Below are 18,340 nucleotides of genomic sequence, written 5' to 3'. Positions count from 1 at the left end.
TCGCTCTATCCTGGTCTTTTATTTGTATAAATGTGAGAATTTCAGCTTTCACATTTCATCTGACATCACTTCGCAAAATGATGCACACACTCAGACGACACCCGTGCTCTAACTATCGGGGACGCCTGTTCGTGGTGGTTGTACCCCCCAATGCAAGTCAGGAGCCAAATCTTCCCCATTCTTCCCTGCTGCCTGGATTCGTCAGGACAGCATGGTCATGGATAGAGTGCGGATCGGTCCCCATGGACCGGCCGCCCTTTTCCGTCTTGCCTTCTCTTCTCTCTGTCGTGGCTCTGACTTTGCGAAGATGGGGATATGATAACAAACAAACAAAAAATACCTATTTTGGGAAACCCTCGGTTTCCTACATGTATGTATGAAAACTCCTACACAGGCCAATATCAGAAAATGAATGAATAAATAAATAAATAAATAAAATTGAAATAAAAAAACCATAAATGAATTAATTACTTTATGATTAGCTAACGATAGATAAGTAACTAGCTCTAAAACTAGTTCAGTGTGGTGAATATACCATGATAGGCAGCCCAGTGCATGGGTGTGAAGCCAAAGCGATCAGTGAGTGGGTTGGAGCTGTCCAAATTTGGTGAGGCCTGAATAAGAAGGCCGAGAGTGCTACTGGGCCCACACGCTGCGGCCAAGTGCAGAGGTGTGCAGCGGGATTGGTCACACACGAGTGGGTCTGCACCATGTTGCAGTAATGTTTCCAAGCACTCCTCATGGCCTGCAACAACCTGTGGGGAAATATGAGTAAATGAACGTTGCAAATTACATGTGGAGGTGAAGGGGGTTTAAGGCCAGTGTGGTCTAAGCCAAAAGTACAGTACAAAACTTTCAATATATATACCATGAGACCCTGCTATTCGCGGAGGATACGTCCCTGGAAAATCCTGCGATTGTGAAACCGCCAATGGCTGGGCATTGTTTCAATGTAAAAGGGAGGGATAGGTTCCCGAGTTGCGAAAATCCGTGAATAGAGGACCAAACCGAGAAACGCGAGGCAAAATCCACGAATGGTGAGGCAAATCCCGAGAATGTCGACGATAATCCGTGAAGGTCGATGAAAATCCCGTGAATGTATGCCGTGTCATTGTTTCAATGGGGGAAAAGGGAGATACGTTATAGGTTCCCGGTGGTTCCCAATTCATAGAGGAAAATTTTTGAAGTTTAAAATGTTTTTGACCGCAAATGCACATGATTATAGCTTCATATAAAATGCTTACAAATTCAAAACAGCAACAACACCAGGTCCAATTTATTGAAGGAATGTGCTTACAGTTTATTAAAAGTGCTTAACCAGCCTAACCATATCGCACAGTGAAACAAAAAAAAAACACATCATCATATTCACGGCTCGTAGATGTTTTTTTTTACGTACGTATGTCTAGCTGCTTTATGCATGGCTGGTGAAAGATGGGTTTTATAAATGTGTCAAGCTAGCGGCTCGTGAAAATCTTTTTTTTGCGCCACTGAAAAACCGCGAATTCGTGGAACACGGCCGCGAATAGGAAAAAAGAAAACCGCGATTTCGCGGAACACGGCCGCGAATAGAAAAAAACCCGCAAATTTGCGGAACACTTTTCCGCGAATAGAGAAACAGATCACATTTTATCACACGCGAATATGCGGAACCCACGAATAGCAGGGTCTGAATGTATATATAATTGCAGAAAGTTTTGAGACTGAATATGTGGCAGTATTTAAAGTCAAATAAAATTTGAAAAATAACTAATAGTGCAGCAATGCAATTATTTTACTGCAACTCACGATTGTTTCTTCAAGGATGTAAAAAGTGGTTTTGGCCAAGAGGTGAGTCCACAGGAAATTATAGATCAAAGACTTACCGCACGGTGTGTTGCTGTGCGGCCCAGCAAATCTTTGCATTGTGCTCTAGCTCCCCTTTCAAGAAGTAGCACTGCACAATCGGTGTGTCCGTTTACGACAGCACACATGAGTGGGGTACTGCACACACACAAAGGAACATTTTGCAATGAAAGCTATCACTTTCCAACTTGACCAACAACATTCAAACCCACTCATCTGATAATAGTACGTCATCTCTTCTCGACTGGTAAAGATGAACTCTCCATAAATCTCCTATTCCTCCTCTATCCCTCTTGGCTTATTATACCATTTTATTGTGAAAGCCCATATTTTGCTGCCTGTTGTTAAAGAACGACCTCAACATAGCCAGAATGTGGCTGTCCATGCAGGCAGGGACTGAAATATGCACTCACAAAATAATTAAGCTTCAATCCCAACTGCCTGATATTGATTCGAGCTGGGAATATTTTTAGAGAAAAAATATACATATATTATATACGAGTATAACATATATATGTATAATTGTACATATATATATTTATATATATTTATATATATATATATTGTGAGAAACCACCGGTGAAACCACCTGTTCTCACGACCGATTTGGTGCCCCGCCCACCGCGTGACGTGGCATCCTTGGAGCCTCACGCGATCGGGGGGGAATTCGGCACGTGATTGGTGGAGGGGTCAGAGAGCGCGGTCGCCATCTTATGCGACGCACACGGCTCGAAGGCTCCGAGTGGGAAATATCATAAGGGTTTTCCTTGAAGCCTCCGGACAGCCGAGTTGGGCTGGTCGAATACCGTTCTGTATTTTACGAGCGAGGAACTCCAGAAGAGAACGAGTGATTCCCGGCTTCGTGTTGGAGCTACTGGCCGACCGTTCCTGGCGGCCTTGTGCGGTATTCCATCCTGGTATCCTCCGAGTCCCGGAGCCCGTCGATTGGAGCCGCGAGTGATCTTACCTGCGTCCTGTTGGAGCGTCTGTTGCCGACAGTTCCTGCAGGCTTGTGCAGCATATTCCCTTTTGTTACCTTTCATGGTTTTTGTGATCGAGCCAATAAATAATCGTGCCTTACCCCTAGAAGGCCGATTAAAACACAATTGTGTTTATTGCGTCTCTTTTGGTTCACTACGTGGATTACTTGAAGCCCGGACATTCACGTCCGTATTCCGTGCTGGGATACATTCCACAGACGGGATCGCGACAAATGGGTTGCTCGTCCTAGGATCATTCAAGTAAGAGCCATTCGATTGAGACGGGAATTCTGCAGTGGACGACATCTTCTGGCATCTGTTCATCGCCTTCTCACCAGCGGACGCCGTCTCGGAGGAACTTTCTCGCCGTAGGACGCTGTCTTGGGCAGAGAAGTGAATAGCCTCGGATCCCTCCAAACAACCGACAAAGGATAAGCGAATAGCCGCGGATCCCTCCAAACAACCGAAAAAAAAAAAAAAAAAAACGTGAGTATTTGTACGTGGTATTTTTCTCATTGGCAATTTGATGTGCGGGTGATATTGCGTAGTTTGTGTCGTATTTCCCCAACAGAGCGTTGTGTTTGAGCGTTGTGTTTGAGGTTGTGTTTTGTGCCTGGTCGTATGATAACTCGTAGCCAAGCTATGTCGACCAGGGAAGTGAGAGTTCAACCTGATCATGTTGACAGTCACGTGGGTGGCGAGGTGAGCGACGCAAGCAGCCTTGACCCGGTCACTCAACCCGAGATGTTAGGAAGCGATCCCATCATGACTAAATGCATGCGTTCGCCCTTCTGGACCGGGCTGACTCCGGTTCAACAACGTGACATGTATAACAGGGAGAATGACAGGGCAGAGGCAGAGCGTGCGGCAGCAGCAGAGAGAGAGCGTGCAGCAGCAGAGAGAGAGCATGCGGCAGCAGAGACAGCAGCAGAGAGAGAGCGTGCGGCAGCAGCAGAGAGAGAGCGTGCAGCAGCAGAGAGAGAGCGTGCAGCAGCAGAGGGAGAGCGTGCGGCAGCAGAGAGAGAGCATGCGGCAGCAGAGAGAGAGCGTGCGGCGGCAGCAGAGAGAGAGCATGCGGCAGCAGAAGCTGAACGCGTCAGAGAGCATGAGTTGCGAATGTTGACTGAACGACTGCGGGCAGAGGGGTCTGCTGCAAGAGTCCCGGAAACTGTTCATGTTCGTTTGCCGGACTGGACGGGAGACACGAAGCCAGAAGCGTATCTGGAGATGGCGGAGAAGTTGTTGGCTGCCGGTGGCATTGATGAGAGCTTGTGGGTCGGCCATCTTGTGAGCCATCTATCTGAGAAGGCGAGGGAGGTATATGCGAGGATGGCAACCGAGGACGCAAACAGATACAGGGCATTGAAGGCCAAGATTTTGAACGCCTATGCGGTGTCCGCATGTATTTATAGGAGAAATTTTTTCAGCTGGACTCGTGAGTCCAGTCAAACCTATGAGGAACATTCGCGGGCCTTGTTGGAACAGCTGCAGAGATGGTTCAAGGGGAGCAAGGTTGAGTTACCTCAAGCGGTGGCGGAACTCCTGGTGCGTTACCGTATCGATCAACAGCTTCCGCCTGACTTAGCATTGTTTCTTGTCGACAAAGACACTGCTTCCTTGGCAGACTGCGTCAACCTTATTGATAAACATGTTTTGGCGTGCAAAATGCTGCAAGTCACGCAGTCGCGTCGTAAGACGGAGGAGTCTGCGATCAAGACCGCCCCCCGTCTGCCCGGCGGCTGGATCGAGGGGAGGGGTTCTCCGATGCCCTCCACTGGTGGCGGTCGCGAGCCGCAGACCAGGGCAGGGCCCTGGTGCGATTTCTGCAAACGCGTGGGGCACGGTGAAAACCGCTGCTTCTCTAATCCCGCTAGTCCGGCCTACCGAGGCAACCCTCCTGTTAAGTCGGAGGGAGATCAGTGGAGCTCATCCGCCGGGCCCTCGCACACGACGGTGGCATCGGTGACCGAGGTCACTGCCACCGAGGCTAATTCCATTCATCCACTGTACCAGGATTATTCAGGGACAGCCTTAGTGGGTGGCCCTGATTCGATGCTGAAGTTTGAGGCCCAATACCTTCGGGATACTGGGGCGACACGGTGTGTTCTCCGGGCGGGGGTAGTTCCGGCCTCTCAGATGCGTTATACCGGCGAGTATACCCTCCTTCGGGGCATTGACCGGGTTCTTGGCCGGTATCCCCTTGCCCTCCTCGAGGTCCGGAGTGACATTTTTAAGGGTCCAGTGACCTGTGTGGTGGTACCCTACTACCCGATACCCGGGGTCTCCTTGCTGATTGGCAATGATGCCATGGCCAGGGAGGAGTCATTGACTCTGACCTGTGGGGGGGTCACTAGATCCCAGAGTAAACAGGCGGAGAGAGTGGCGGAGTCAGACATATCTTCACTCTGGCCCGAGGAGCCTAGCGCCTCGACTCCAGTTCCCGACGGTGACGTTGCGTCAGCTGAAGTCCACCCGAGCCTCCCGTCCAGCCACCCTCAGGTGCCGTGCTCCTCAGGGACCGCTCCCGCCATGTCGCGATTCAGCAGGAACGCTAATGCTAAGGTATATGTGGGAAACCTGGGCAATGGAGCAGCGAAGGCCGAGCTAGGGAGGGTCTTCGAACATTACGGACCACTCCGCAACGTATGGGTGGCTCGAAACCCACCTGGATTTGCAGTTGTTGAGTTTGAAGAGCCACGAGATGCTGAAGATTCGGTCAGAGCCCTTGATGGAAGGTTAATTTGCGGATCGCGTGTGTGCGTCGAGATGTCGAATGGCATGTCGCGGCGGCCTCGTTTCAGACGCCCTTTGGTCCGCAGGCCTTTCGACCCGAACGATCGATGTTACCAGTGCGGTGAAAGGGGTCATTACGCATATGACTGTTGTTCTCGACACCGGAGGAGTACCCGCCGCTCTAGGTCTCGGCCCGTTCCCTTCCTGTCAACGCTTCCCCCAACTTGAGTTTGGCCCCCTTGCCTCTCTAGTGTGCTTGTGTGAAGTGTAACTCTTGTAGGGTAGATATTAATGTGGTGTATGGTGTTAACTATTGTGTGTGGAAAAAAAAAACCAAACTGGTTCATTGTTAACCTGTTAACGCCTGTTAACCTGTTGCCTGTTAATGGCCTGTGCGTTAATAATTGCGTTATTGTTGCGCTATTGCGTTGCGTTGTATTGTGGCGTTGTTGCGTTATTGTTGTTAATAAGTGTTAATACTTGTTAATGGCGTTAATTGCCTGTTAGCGATTACCGCCATCATCTTGCCATGTGATTTGCACCTACTACAAATACTGGTTTTTAAAAAACGCCGTCTATTCGACGGGGTTTTTACTTAGGGGGGGAGGACTGTGAGAAACCACCGGTGAAACCACCTGTTCTCACGACCGATTTGGTGCCCCGCCCACCGCGTGACGTGGCATCCTTGGAGCCTCACGCGATCGGGGGGGAATTCGGCACGTGATTGGTGGAGGGGTCAGAGAGCGCGGTCGCCATCTTATGCGACGCACACGGCTCGAAGGCTCCGAGTGGGAAATATCATAAGGGTTTTCCTTGAAGCCTCCGGACAGCCGAGTTGGGCTGGTCGAATACCGTTCTGTATTTTACGAGCGAGGAACTCCAGAAGAGAACGAGTGATTCCCGGCTTCGTGTTGGAGCTACTGGCCGACCGTTCCTGGCGGCCTTGTGCGGTATTCCATCCTGGTATCCTCCGAGTCCCGGAGCCCGTCGATTGGAGCCGCGAGTGATCTTACCTGCGTCCTGTTGGAGCGTCTGTTGCCGACAGTTCCTGCAGGCTTGTGCAGCATATTCCCTTTTGTTACCTTTCATGGTTTTTGTGATCGAGCCAATAAATAATCGTGCCTTACCCCTAGAAGGCCGATTAAAACACAATTGTGTTTATTGCGTCTCTTTTGGTTCACTACGTGGATTACTTGAAGCCCGGACATTCACATCCGTATTCCGTGCTGGGATACATTCCACAGACGGGATCGCGACAATATATATATATATATATATATATATATATATATATATATATATATATATACATATATATATATATATATATATATATATATACATATATATATATATATATATATATATATATATATATATATATATATATATGGGGGTAGGGATACTTTAGTCCAGGTAGATTTGTATAGGTAAGTGCTCCGCATGTTGTGTAGAAACCTTGATGCAACAAGTACTTATTTAGACCGTGTGTTCGGATTTAGCTTGTATATTCGTCCCAATCAAGGGGGGGGGGGGGGTGGGGGGAAGGGGAGGAGGGCATGTTAATTAGCTCAGGGATTATCTATCTATAATTCCAGTAATCTCTGTCTGTCTGTCTGTACGTCTGTACGTTTGTCTGTGACCGCTGTTTCTCGACAACCACGGGTCCGATATACTTTTAACTTGCCAGGTATATTGCTGGGGACCCGAGGATGTGCCTTTTCAAGGTTTCATATTAATCGGACAATTACTTACCGAGCTATGTCCAAAAAACGATTCAACCAATCAGAGAGCAGCGAACGATCGCGTGTGCCGAACGTGGCGGGCACACTCTGCCTCGGATGGCACATTTGAGAGCGTATTCATTTATTTCACGTTTGCAAACTATGTTGGCGTTAAACTATGTTTTACAACTAATAAAAACGAATTTGCGATTCATTCGCTTTCCTGCGCGTTTGTGCACGCGATGGCGATTTCTTTACCAAACTCCGGAAGCCGTTCGCTTTGGACCAAACCATTGCATGTAAATAGAGGGGGGGGATTGTCACCACTCGCAAGCCGTTCGCTTTGGACCAAACCATTTCATGTAAATAGAGGGGGGGGGATATAATTTTAGATATAGATATAGTACGGGCATGCCCTAGTGTAATTAATTCCTTGTATGTTGTTCCCTCTGTGATTTATCCCTATGTCCCTTATGGCACCGCATTAGACACTAGTTAGAATCGCGCTTGTAATGGCATTCAATGATAAAACATACCGGGAGCCAGGACGTTGAGCCGTACCGCTGACAACCCCGACTTGGGAGGCACACACAGGACAGGCAGGCCGAGGCCACGCTCCGAGGAGCCGTGGTTGGTCAGGATTCTTGATTGACAGGAGGACTGGTATTGATTGACAGGAGGACCCACAACATCTTGTTTCTCACAGTCTGAGAGTCCTTTAGGTGCTTTTTTGCAAACTCCAAGCAGGCTTTCATGAGTCTTTCACTGAGGAGAGGCTTCTGTCTGGCCACTCTGCCATAAAGCCCAGATCGGTGGAGTGTTGCAGTGATGGTTGTCCTTCTGGAAGTTTCTCCCATCTCCACACAGGATCTCTGGAGCTCAGCCAGTGACCATCGGGTTCTTGGTCACCTCTCTTACCAAGGCCCTTCTCCCCCGATTGCTCAGTTTGGCCGGGCGGCCAGCTCTAGGAAAAGTCCTGCTTGTCTGGTAGTCCTGGTATTTTCTTATTATATATACTAGCACCGGTACCCGCCCTATGGGCGGGGCTTCAATTGGGAAGCCCAAATGAAAAGGCAAAATATCAGAAATTGAAGGATTTTTTTATTTTGAATGATTCATATTAACATCCGTTGAATCATATCACACGCAAATCATCAAAATCTAAACAGTTTCTTTAGAATTTCAATAAAAGCCACATCACTGTTCATATCGGTAAATATTATTCCATCGTGTTTCAAATCGTGATCGATACACTATGATCGTGAATTATTACTTATATTATTAATTATTAATTATAATTTTAATTATATGACGAATTATAATTAATTATAATTAATGAATTAATAATATAAGGAATAATTCGGGTACCGTTGCTAGCGATTGTGAACACGATTATCGATCACGATTCACGATCACATATATACTTGGTAATATATGATCGTGATCGTGATCGATAATCGTGTTCACAATCGCTATGTCGTATGTACTCCCGATACGTGTACCAAATTCCCGATACGTGTAACTCTACCAAATGAACAGTTAAAAGGATTTTGAGCCGACAGGTGTTACGGCCTTGGCAAGATCGATGGAGACAGCGATCTGTTAGCGTATACACCACCCAAATAGCTATGTGGAATTCTCTCATGTAGAGATTAAACGGCGTTTGAACTTTGACCAAGGTCATTATTTGCTTTTAATGATGTTTATATACGAATGATGTTTAATGACGTTTATATTGGTTTTGGGCCGTCCTTTCCGCATATCTCGTGGGATTGCAAGTTGGATAGACGGCCGTGATGGCGGGGAGTGAGGGGGATGGAATTCTCTCAAGCAGGGATTCAACCCGTATCCTTATAAAAGGTCTTTGTCCGAGGTCACTGAGTTCGATCGATGCAGCCGTGCAGCGATCGGTGCAGACATTTGTGCGGCACCCGGGAGAACAACATCGTCACAATGAGAACAATGAACGTTATGCGAATGCGAATGTTATGCGTGACTCCAAACCTGAGAATGCTGGAGACTAAAGCTGAAATTAGGAAAACTAAATAGCCTATTTTACTCCTGGAGAGCCCAGGATTACCCACCCAAAATATCGTCGAGATTGGTTCAGCAGTTTTTACGGTACCTTCGAACAGACAGACGGACATTTGGTGAATTATAGTAAAAAATGAATGAATGAATGATCGTTTTAAGGCCATTTTCCCCGCTCGAGCGGGGGTTAGCCTTGCGGGCCCCATGACAATCATGGTTCCCTGTTTGAGGCAATGTTTTTATGGCCGGATGCCCTTCCTGACGCCAACCCTTGGTCACGCTCTTATGATGCGCAGGGATACGGTGTACCTATTCTAAATCGGGGTACACACCGTGATCATTCATCCCAGCAAGCTAGTACTCAATTTGCCAACCTCGGAAGGATGACAGGCTGAGTCAACCCCCCTGGCGTTAATTCAGCGATCGACCGGGATTCGAACTCGGGATCCTAGGATCCCAAGCCGGCACCCTAACCGCTAAGCCAACACCAGGACCATCAGACTCCTTCACTTTTTTCATATTTTGTGATGTTGCAGCCTTATGCTGAAATCGTTTAAATTCATTTTTTCCCTCATCAATCTACATTCAATACCCCATAATGACAGAGAAAACAGGATTTTAGAAAGTTTTGCAAATTTATGAAAAAGAAAAAACTGAAATATCACATTGACATAAGTATTCATACCCTTTGCAATGACACTTGAAATTTAGCTCAGGTGCCTCCCATTTCTCTTGATCATCTTTGAGATGTTTCGACACCTTGATTGGAGTCCACCTGTGGTAAATTCAATTGATTGGACATGATTTGGAAAGGCACACACCTGTCTGTATAAGGTCTCACAGCTGACGATGCATATCAGAGCAAAAACCAAGCCATGAGGTCGAAGGAACTGCCTGCAGAGCTCAAAGACAGGATTGTGTCGAGGCACAGATCTAAGGAAGCCTACAAAAAAATTTCTGCTGCATTGAAGGTTCCCAAGAGCACAGTGGCCTCCATAATTCTTAAATGGAAGAAGTTTGGAACAACCAGGATTCTTCCTAGAGCTGGTCGCCGGGCCAAACTGAGCAATCGGGGGAGAAGGGCCTTGGTAAGAGAGGTGACCAAGAACCCGATGGTCACTCTGGCTGAGCTCTAGAGATCCTGTGTGGAGATGGGAGAAACTTCCAGAAGGACAACCATCACTGCAACACTCCCCCGATCTGGGCTTTATGGCAGAGTGGCCAGACGGAAGCCTCTCCTCAGTGAAAGACACATGAAAGCCCGCTTGGAGTTTGCAAAAAAGCACCTAAAGGACTCTCAGACTGTGAGAAACAAGATTCTGTGGTCTGATGACACCAAGATTGAACTGTTTGGCTTCCGTCTGGCCACTCTGCCATAAAGCCCAGATCGGTGGAGTATTGCAGTGATGGTATATATATATTGCTTGCTTGAAGGATAAGTGGGACCGGAAGAGGAACGACAGATGTGCTTTTTATTGCAAGGCAGTTGCAGGAGAAGCACATGGAGAAGAAGAAGAAGTTTTCTTGGGTTTGTTGATCTGGAGAAAGCATTCGATAGGGTTGCACGCGAAGTAGTGACATGGGCATTGAGGAAGTTAGGAGTGGAGGAATGGTTGATCAGAGTAGTGATGGCAATGTACGAGAGTGTGCACAGCTGTAAGGACGAAGGACGGGAACAGTGGTGAGTTTGAGGTGAAGGTGGGAGTGCATCAGGGGTCGGTACTAAGTCCAATACTATTTGTAGCTGTGATGGAGGTGCTGGTTCGGAACATAAAGGAGGGTTTACCGTGGGAGTTGTTGCATGCAGATGATCTGGTGTTGATTGAGGAGAGTATGGATGGACTGAAGGAGAAGATGAACAAGTGGAAGGAATGTATGGAGGCAAAAGGTCTGAAGGTGAATATCAGAAAGATGAAGGTGATGGCAAGTGGTAAAGCATGTGGTGAGGTAGAAAGAACTGGGAAGTGGCCGTGTGCTCTGTGCAGGAAGGGTGGCGGAGTGAACTCCATTCATTGTACAATGTGCGCTGAGTGGGTTCATCGAAAATGTAGTGGTTTGAGAGGGTTATTAACCAGTGTGGCAGCTTTTTTTTTTTTTCTTTTTCTTTTTTGTATACAAGATCGAGGCTCGTGAAAGAGCTAACATTAATCACACAAAAAGACAAACCGACACACAAAACACAAAAAACAAGGGGAGCGGCAGACAAGATGGGGAGAGAGGGGGAAGGACACAAACACAACATTTGAGAGCAGGGACATCGGGAAGACTTGGGGGGAGGTGGGAGAGGAATAAAACACATCAACACTGCAAGGACTCTGGGGTGAATTACCGGGGGTAGAAAAGATCAAGGTTTTCGATGGGGGAAAATAAGAGATGGTGGTGAACAGCTGTTTTAAAGACCTGGAGGGAGGAGTGGGATTGAAGGGAGTGGGGGACTTTGTTCCAGAGGCGGGAGAAAAGGGGAATGAAAGAGTGAAGGTGAGCAGAGAGCCTAGACTTTGGCAGTTTAACCACAAGAGGGTTGCAGGCAGATCTTGTGCGACCTGAAGGAATATTGGGGGAACAGAGCATAGAGAGAGCTGGGGGAGCAAGGCCGGAGAGGAGTCGGTAGAAGACAGAAAGACCACCAACCTGCCTGCGGTGAGTGAGTGAAAGGCCCTCGGAGTTGACTACATCGCAGGAGATTCCAATGATTCTGAAAGCGCATGGAGTGAATGATCATTCAAGTGTAATGATCATTCAATTCAAGTCTACATTCAAGTGTAAGGTGTGCACAGAGGGAGCTACAGATGGAGGAAATGTTGAGTTGGATCTTGGAGACGGCGTGAAGCTGGAAGGTGTGAAAACATTTTGCTACCTGGGAGACATGCTGAATGGAGAAGGTGGATCAGACTCGGCAATGGTTGCTTGAGTGAGATGTGCATGGAAGAAGTTTCGGGAACTGAGTGGCGTGGTGACGAGGAGGGGAGTGTTGTTGAAGCTGAAGGGAAAGGTGTATGCTGCATGTGTGAGAAGTGTTATGATTTATGGGAGCGAGGCATGGGTAATGAACGTAGAGCAGCAACGAAGGCTGGAAAGGGTGGAAATGCGAACGGTTCGGTGGATGTGTGGAGTATCGTTGAGAGAGAGGATGACAAATGATGAATTGCGAAAGATGATGAGAATAGAGCCTGTAATGGATGCTGTGAAGAGAAACAGGTTGAGATGGTTTGGTCATGTGTTGAGGAAGGATGAGAGTGACTGTTTGAGAATAATGATGGAAATGAATGTAGAAGGAAGTAGAGGACGGGGAAGACCGAGAAAGACTTGGCTAAAGGTGGTGGAAGAAGAAATGTGGGCAAGGGTGTTAACAAGGGGAGATGCAGAAAATAGGGCAAAATGGAGAAGATTGTCATGGGGCCCGCAAGGCTAACCACCGCTCTTGCAGGGAAAATGGCCTTAAAATGCCTGTTGTTGTTGTATGTGTATATACATAAATATATATATATATATATATAGAATATGTATATACTAGCGGGGTCACCCGTGGGAATCCCACGGGCATGGATGTGTGTGACATTTCGACATATTGAGTTAGATGCTGCACCTGCACATTCAGTTATATAAAATGGTTACTGGCAATTGATCACATCCACAAATGACGTAATCCACACAATTTATGTACTTTACACAACGTTAATAGGAATACATGCCCGTGTAGATGGGAAATAGTTTGTTTGAAATAAATCACAAATATCAGAAGAAAGTTTTTTAAATTTAGAACTATTCTCACTCAGAGTTAAACATCACCGTAATATTATGCGGTTGCTTCAACGTTTTTGGTGAATTATATGTCATCATTGCGAGATTTTTTGGGGAATTTTTTTTTTGGAAATGAGAATTTTTTATTTAAAAAAACGGCAAAAAAGCATCAGAACAGCTGTGAAACAGCATCAAAACAGCAGTGAAAAAGCATCAAAACAACAGTGGAAAGCGTCAAAACAGCAGTGAAAAAGCATCAAAACACTATCAAAACAACAGTGGAAAGCGTCAAAACAGCAGTGATAAAGCATCAAAACAGCAGTGAAAAAGCATCAAAACAGCAGTGAAAAAGCATCAAAACAGCAGTGAAAAAGCATCAAAACAGCAGTAAAAAGCATCAAAACAGCAACAATAGTCCGGTGATTTTTCAATCACCGCAACTAAATGTGTCGGAGTAATTAACTATTTTCCTTCGTGCCCTCCTTTTGTTGCCTGAATGGTGTCGCTGCAGGACCTCCGGGTAAACAACATTACGGGTGAAGATTCCACTGTGGCCAACAATTTTTCCCTGTTGGCCATTACTGACTACCTTTACCTTGACATCCTCAAATCGTTAGCACGCGACAATGCAACATATAATTGGCCATGGCTGAAGACGGGTTCTGGTAAGTAAATCCCAACTTTGTATAATGTTTGACCTTGACTTGTTTATTGAGAAAGAGAATGCCACACGAACTGGAAATTGATGGCGTTTGAGTACGAATGGTAGTGTTGTATCGGAAGGTGCAATACTAATCCTGGGTATAAATGTGCGTGTTCCTTTGTGACTGCCAGAAATTATTTCTCTGTCTATTATGTTTGGCAACAATCTTTTAACAACCAATCTTGCACCATTGCACAGTCCCTGTTTCGGATCAAAGTTACGGAGTAACATGATGACAGCACCATCTTTGAGACGAAGTTTGTGCAATGGCATTCCAGAAGGAGTTAATTGATTTAGGAATTCCATAGGATAATTTAGTGCCTCTTCAGGGTCATCACAGACAATGGAATCAGCGCTGAAGTACGTCTTTTCTTCCCCAGGAAATGCATCCGGTATCTCATCGTTGATCACAAATGTGGATTCATTCTTTGGAAACAACACGGCTCGTTGTGCTAGCGCATCATAGTTTGAATGGATTTCGTTCAAATTACCGAAAACAGCCTCTGCTAAAGAAATGTTGTCTTCTACACAGATACGATCAGGCAGTCGTATTAAATCTGAGTCAGGAATTGTTTCCAAGTCCCATTTCCAACCGACAGTAACCATTTTGAGAATTATTCATCATCATTAGCTCTCATGTTTGATGTTAAGTTCAGCCGTTTGAACTTTGGCCACAACGTGCTACGCTTGATGCATGTGGTGATGATTGCTGCAGGTGCAGCGCGAGGTACAACGGGCAAAACCTGCCTGAAGTCCCCACCAAGAAGTAAGACCTTTCCACCAAAAGGAATGTTGTTGCTGGTTACATCCCGGAGACATCGATCAACAGCCGCTAAAGCATATGCTGGAGCCATAGGTGCTTCATCCCAAATGAATAGGTTGGCCTTCCTTAGAGCATCTGCATCTTTACTCGTCGGTGATATGTTGCATGTGGAGTTTTCCAAAATGGGCACTGGCAATTTAAATCGATGGTGCGATGTACGGCCCCCTGCTAGCAATGTTGATGCAATGCCCGAGTACGCCATTGGAAGAACCAAACGACACTGGCCTCGCAAGATGTGCAGAAGCGTATTATAGAGAAAGGTCTTGCCACTTCCGCTTAGTCCATCAACGAAAAACAACCGGTTGCCTGTGTACTGGTCCCTACAATGAACGGCCTGTAGGACCTCATCTACAATTTGGATTTGGTCATCATTTAGTAGTTGTCTGTTGTTTTCACCTTTTTCATGTTCATCTCCCGGTACATACTGATAATCATCGCTCGAAAGATCTTCAACAGTGTCTGGAGGTACTGGTAACTGAAATGCTTCCAAGGTCTGTCCATGTCTCAGGAGGAAGGACTGTATTTCTCGCAATGCCATGAAAATACTCTGTTCCAAGATATGGCCGCTGTGCACAAAATCTTCGCAAAGGTCGTTTTTATATTTTTCCCACAGTGCCGACGTGTCTGTTGGTGTGCAGAATATGCATAGGGTTGCAAAAAGAGATCTCAATTGTTGTGGCATGGCAAAGATAACTCCATCAGCTTAGGACCTGTCCCATTCTGTATCATCTTCTGTTAAATGTAATTTCCTGGCTGCATCCTTGTATGTTTCACAAACTGCTCCATCTACGGTTCTGAGATCTTCAAATGATGTTTTACCAGGGCAGTGCAGCAGGAGTACACGAAGATGAAAGTGCTCAATATCCATAGGGCTTGCCGAAACCATGTGTCCGATAAGCTTGTTGCCGCCCCGGCGTCGAAGTTTCCATGTCTTTCGTCCATCTTCAAATACGTAATATTTTGGAATGTCATGGTACAGATAACTTCATGCCTCAGGGTCTCTCTGGTTTAACTGAAACCAAGCTGTAAGTGTTGTACCCCTATGTCGTACAATGGCTTCTTCCTCGTTACCATCTCTGAACACAACAGTCTGCAATTCAGGTGTGTACCGCAAGTCTGGTGATGGAATGGGACTGTTTGTGCATTTCAAATTCCATCAATCTCCATGCTGCCTCTGGGGCACTGACATATCTGCAGTCCAAATAGGTCTTTATTTCGTCCACCTCCACTCTCCCGCGCTCTCGAATTTCGATGCTGGCACAGTCATGTCCCTTGTACACATATTTAAATAAGTACTTTATACTCTTTATGCTTGCGCAAACCTCAATGTTGATGTGTGCTCTGTACTTCTTCAGTAAATAAGCATTGAATGGGACCACAAATTGGCAATCAACATCGGTTCCATGAACAGTTATGGTGGGTCCATTTGGGGGACGCTTGTAAAGGGCATAGCCATCTATGCTCGCAAGTGTCTCTGCAGCATACGCTTTTGGAAAGCCTTTACTGCACACTCCATCTTTCACACAAATCGAATGGCGATTTAAAGTGCCACACGGACCATGTATCATGTGAGACTTCACCAAGGAATGGATCTCTGGTGACTTATTTGAATTAGGAATTTGTGCGGAAACAATTCTGTCAATGTCTTCGGCGGTACAAATTTTATCTTCTTGGCACAGCATGAGTAATATGTGGGCATGCGGTAGGCCACGCTTCTGATACTCGACGACGTAGAGAAATGCACGTACTTTGCCCAACACGTGCTTCTTCGTTATATCGTCGATTAACTCTTTTAATTTCAGATGAAACACGCGTGCCACTAAATCTGGTCTGCCTTCAGCTCGTTGTTGTTGTCCGATGTTTTCTTGTATCTCTGTCCATTTTGGATTACACGTGAACGTGATGAAAAGATCTGGTTTTCCGAATTTGCGAACAATGGCCATAGCATCTTGGTAGTTCTGCTGCATAGCTCTTGGACTCCCTGCAAAACTCGACGGCAAAATGACGATACGACCGACAGGACGTTGGTTATCAGCAGCAACGCTCTGGACGTGGTCCAGTAGTCCTCTGTATTCCATGGCTCTAAGGGTTTCCTGATTTTGTTTGAAGTATTGCAGTCGATTTGCTTCTGCCTTGCAATATCCGTCGACAACATACTGCTGGAACAATTTCCCCGAAGAATGGATAGTGCTGAATTCATTTCGAATAGCCAGTCGGTAGGCATAGAATTCACGATGAGTTACCTTGTTTCGAACCGCAGTTTGTCGCTGGTGAGGCATGTTTATCATCCATCCAGGCTCGCCATGTGGAAAGAGAATGGGATATGTCATGGGATCAATGTGAGAGGAAAGTGGAGAGAGATTGTGTAAGCCCTGGTCAAGCAAATGAACCTGGAAATCCCTGTTTGCAGGTGGTTCACCATCTTGTCCACTAACGAAGACAGCAGCAATTTCATCAGCAGTTGGTATGTTGTAACGTCTTTGGTTGTCTGCACACAGTCGACGAAAATGCATTTCCAAGGTAGAAGGGAGGCGATCTTCAAGGACAGCTTTCCTGATTTCTTCCTGTTCACGCTCGAACATAGTCTTGTAACATATGTGACATAAGGATTAACGTCAGATAGTATGTTGTGCAGTTCTGCCATCAATTCTTGCAAACATCTGTGATTCTCAGGTCGATTCATACGTTCCGTTGTAGCTTGAGCTGTATCCAAAATAAATAATTGTGCAAATTGTGCTTGTTCATGTACATGTGATGGATGTTATGGACCACAGCGATGGTAAATTTGACCGTGGATTTTGAAACAGTACGGTCCATTTCCTGGAGGAGATGAGATCTGAGTACCCATTGATGCAAAAGCTAATGCCGAATTGTAATTCCGGATATTGTCTCGGAAGTTGCGACATTTTCCATCGTCACCCTGATAAAGTTGTTGCAGTCGAGCAGGTACGGCAAATAGTGGAGGCAATTTAACTTTTCCCTTGGAACAACACAGTGTAAATCCATCCCCCTGTCCTGTTGATTCATTTGTGAAATGGTGTGCAGAACAGTACACACATGGTGACGTCATTGGACCGCAATTATGCTCTTGAACAACATTATCGGATACTTCGGCCGGATTCATTATGGCTGCGGTTGTATATGTTTGCTGAGCACTCCAACGTCTTCGTTGCAGCAGCATCCTGTGCGAGTCTGTGTTCATGTTCCTCGACTGTCTCGTTCTCCCTCCTCATCGTTGTTGCAGCAGCATCCTGTGCGAGTCTGTGTTCACGTTTGTCGAGGGTCTCGTTCTCCCTCCTCATCGTTGTTGCAGCAGCATCCTGTGCGAGTCTGTGTTCACGTTCCTCGACTGTCTCGTTCTCCCTCCTCATCGTTGTTGCAGCAGCATCCTGTGCGAGTCTGTGTTCACGTTCCTCGACTGTCTCGTTCTCCCTCCTCATCGTTGTTGCAGCAGCATCCTGTGCGAGTCTGTGTTCACGTTTGTCGAGGGTCTCGTTCTCCCTCCTCATCGTTGTTGCAGCAGCATCCTGTGCGAGTCTGTGTTCACGTTCCTCGACTGTCTCGTTCTCCCTCCTCATCGTTGTTGCAGCAGCATCCTGTGCGAGTCTGTGTTCACGTTCCGCAACTGTCTCGTTCTCCTGTCTCATTCGTTTTCTTGCTGCAACCTGTTCAAGTCTGCATTGACGTTCGACGACTGACTCGTTCGCCCTTCTCATTCGTTTTCTTGCTGCATCCTGTTCAAGTCTGCGTTCTTCATCGA

At 46.4% G+C, this 18,340-nt stretch overlaps 1 protein-coding gene across 3 annotated transcripts in view; it reads right to left on the bottom strand.

The window, feature by feature from the left end:
* Positions 1 to 18,340, bottom strand: part of LOC137411122 (serine/threonine-protein phosphatase 6 regulatory ankyrin repeat subunit A) — a 203,643-nt gene that overhangs the window by 7,943 nt on the left and 177,360 nt on the right. For all 3 annotated transcript variants that reach the window (XM_068096573.2, XM_068096581.2, XM_078769660.1), the window contains 2 exons: positions 1,866 to 1,983; positions 536 to 755 (listed from right to left, as the gene is read on the bottom strand). In XM_068096573.2, the coding sequence (XP_067952674.2) occupies positions 536 to 755; positions 1,866 to 1,983 (338 nt within the window). The remainder of the gene's footprint in view (positions 1 to 535; positions 756 to 1,865; positions 1,984 to 18,340) is intronic.

This window comes from Myxine glutinosa, chromosome 1 (assembly GCF_964187855.1).
Source record: "Myxine glutinosa chromosome 1, kmMyxGlut1.1, whole genome shotgun sequence".
NCBI lineage: Eukaryota > Metazoa > Chordata > Myxini > Myxiniformes > Myxinidae > Myxine > Myxine glutinosa.
The sequence above is the reverse complement of the archived record's forward strand: the minus strand, read 5'-3'. Positions and strand labels throughout refer to the sequence as shown.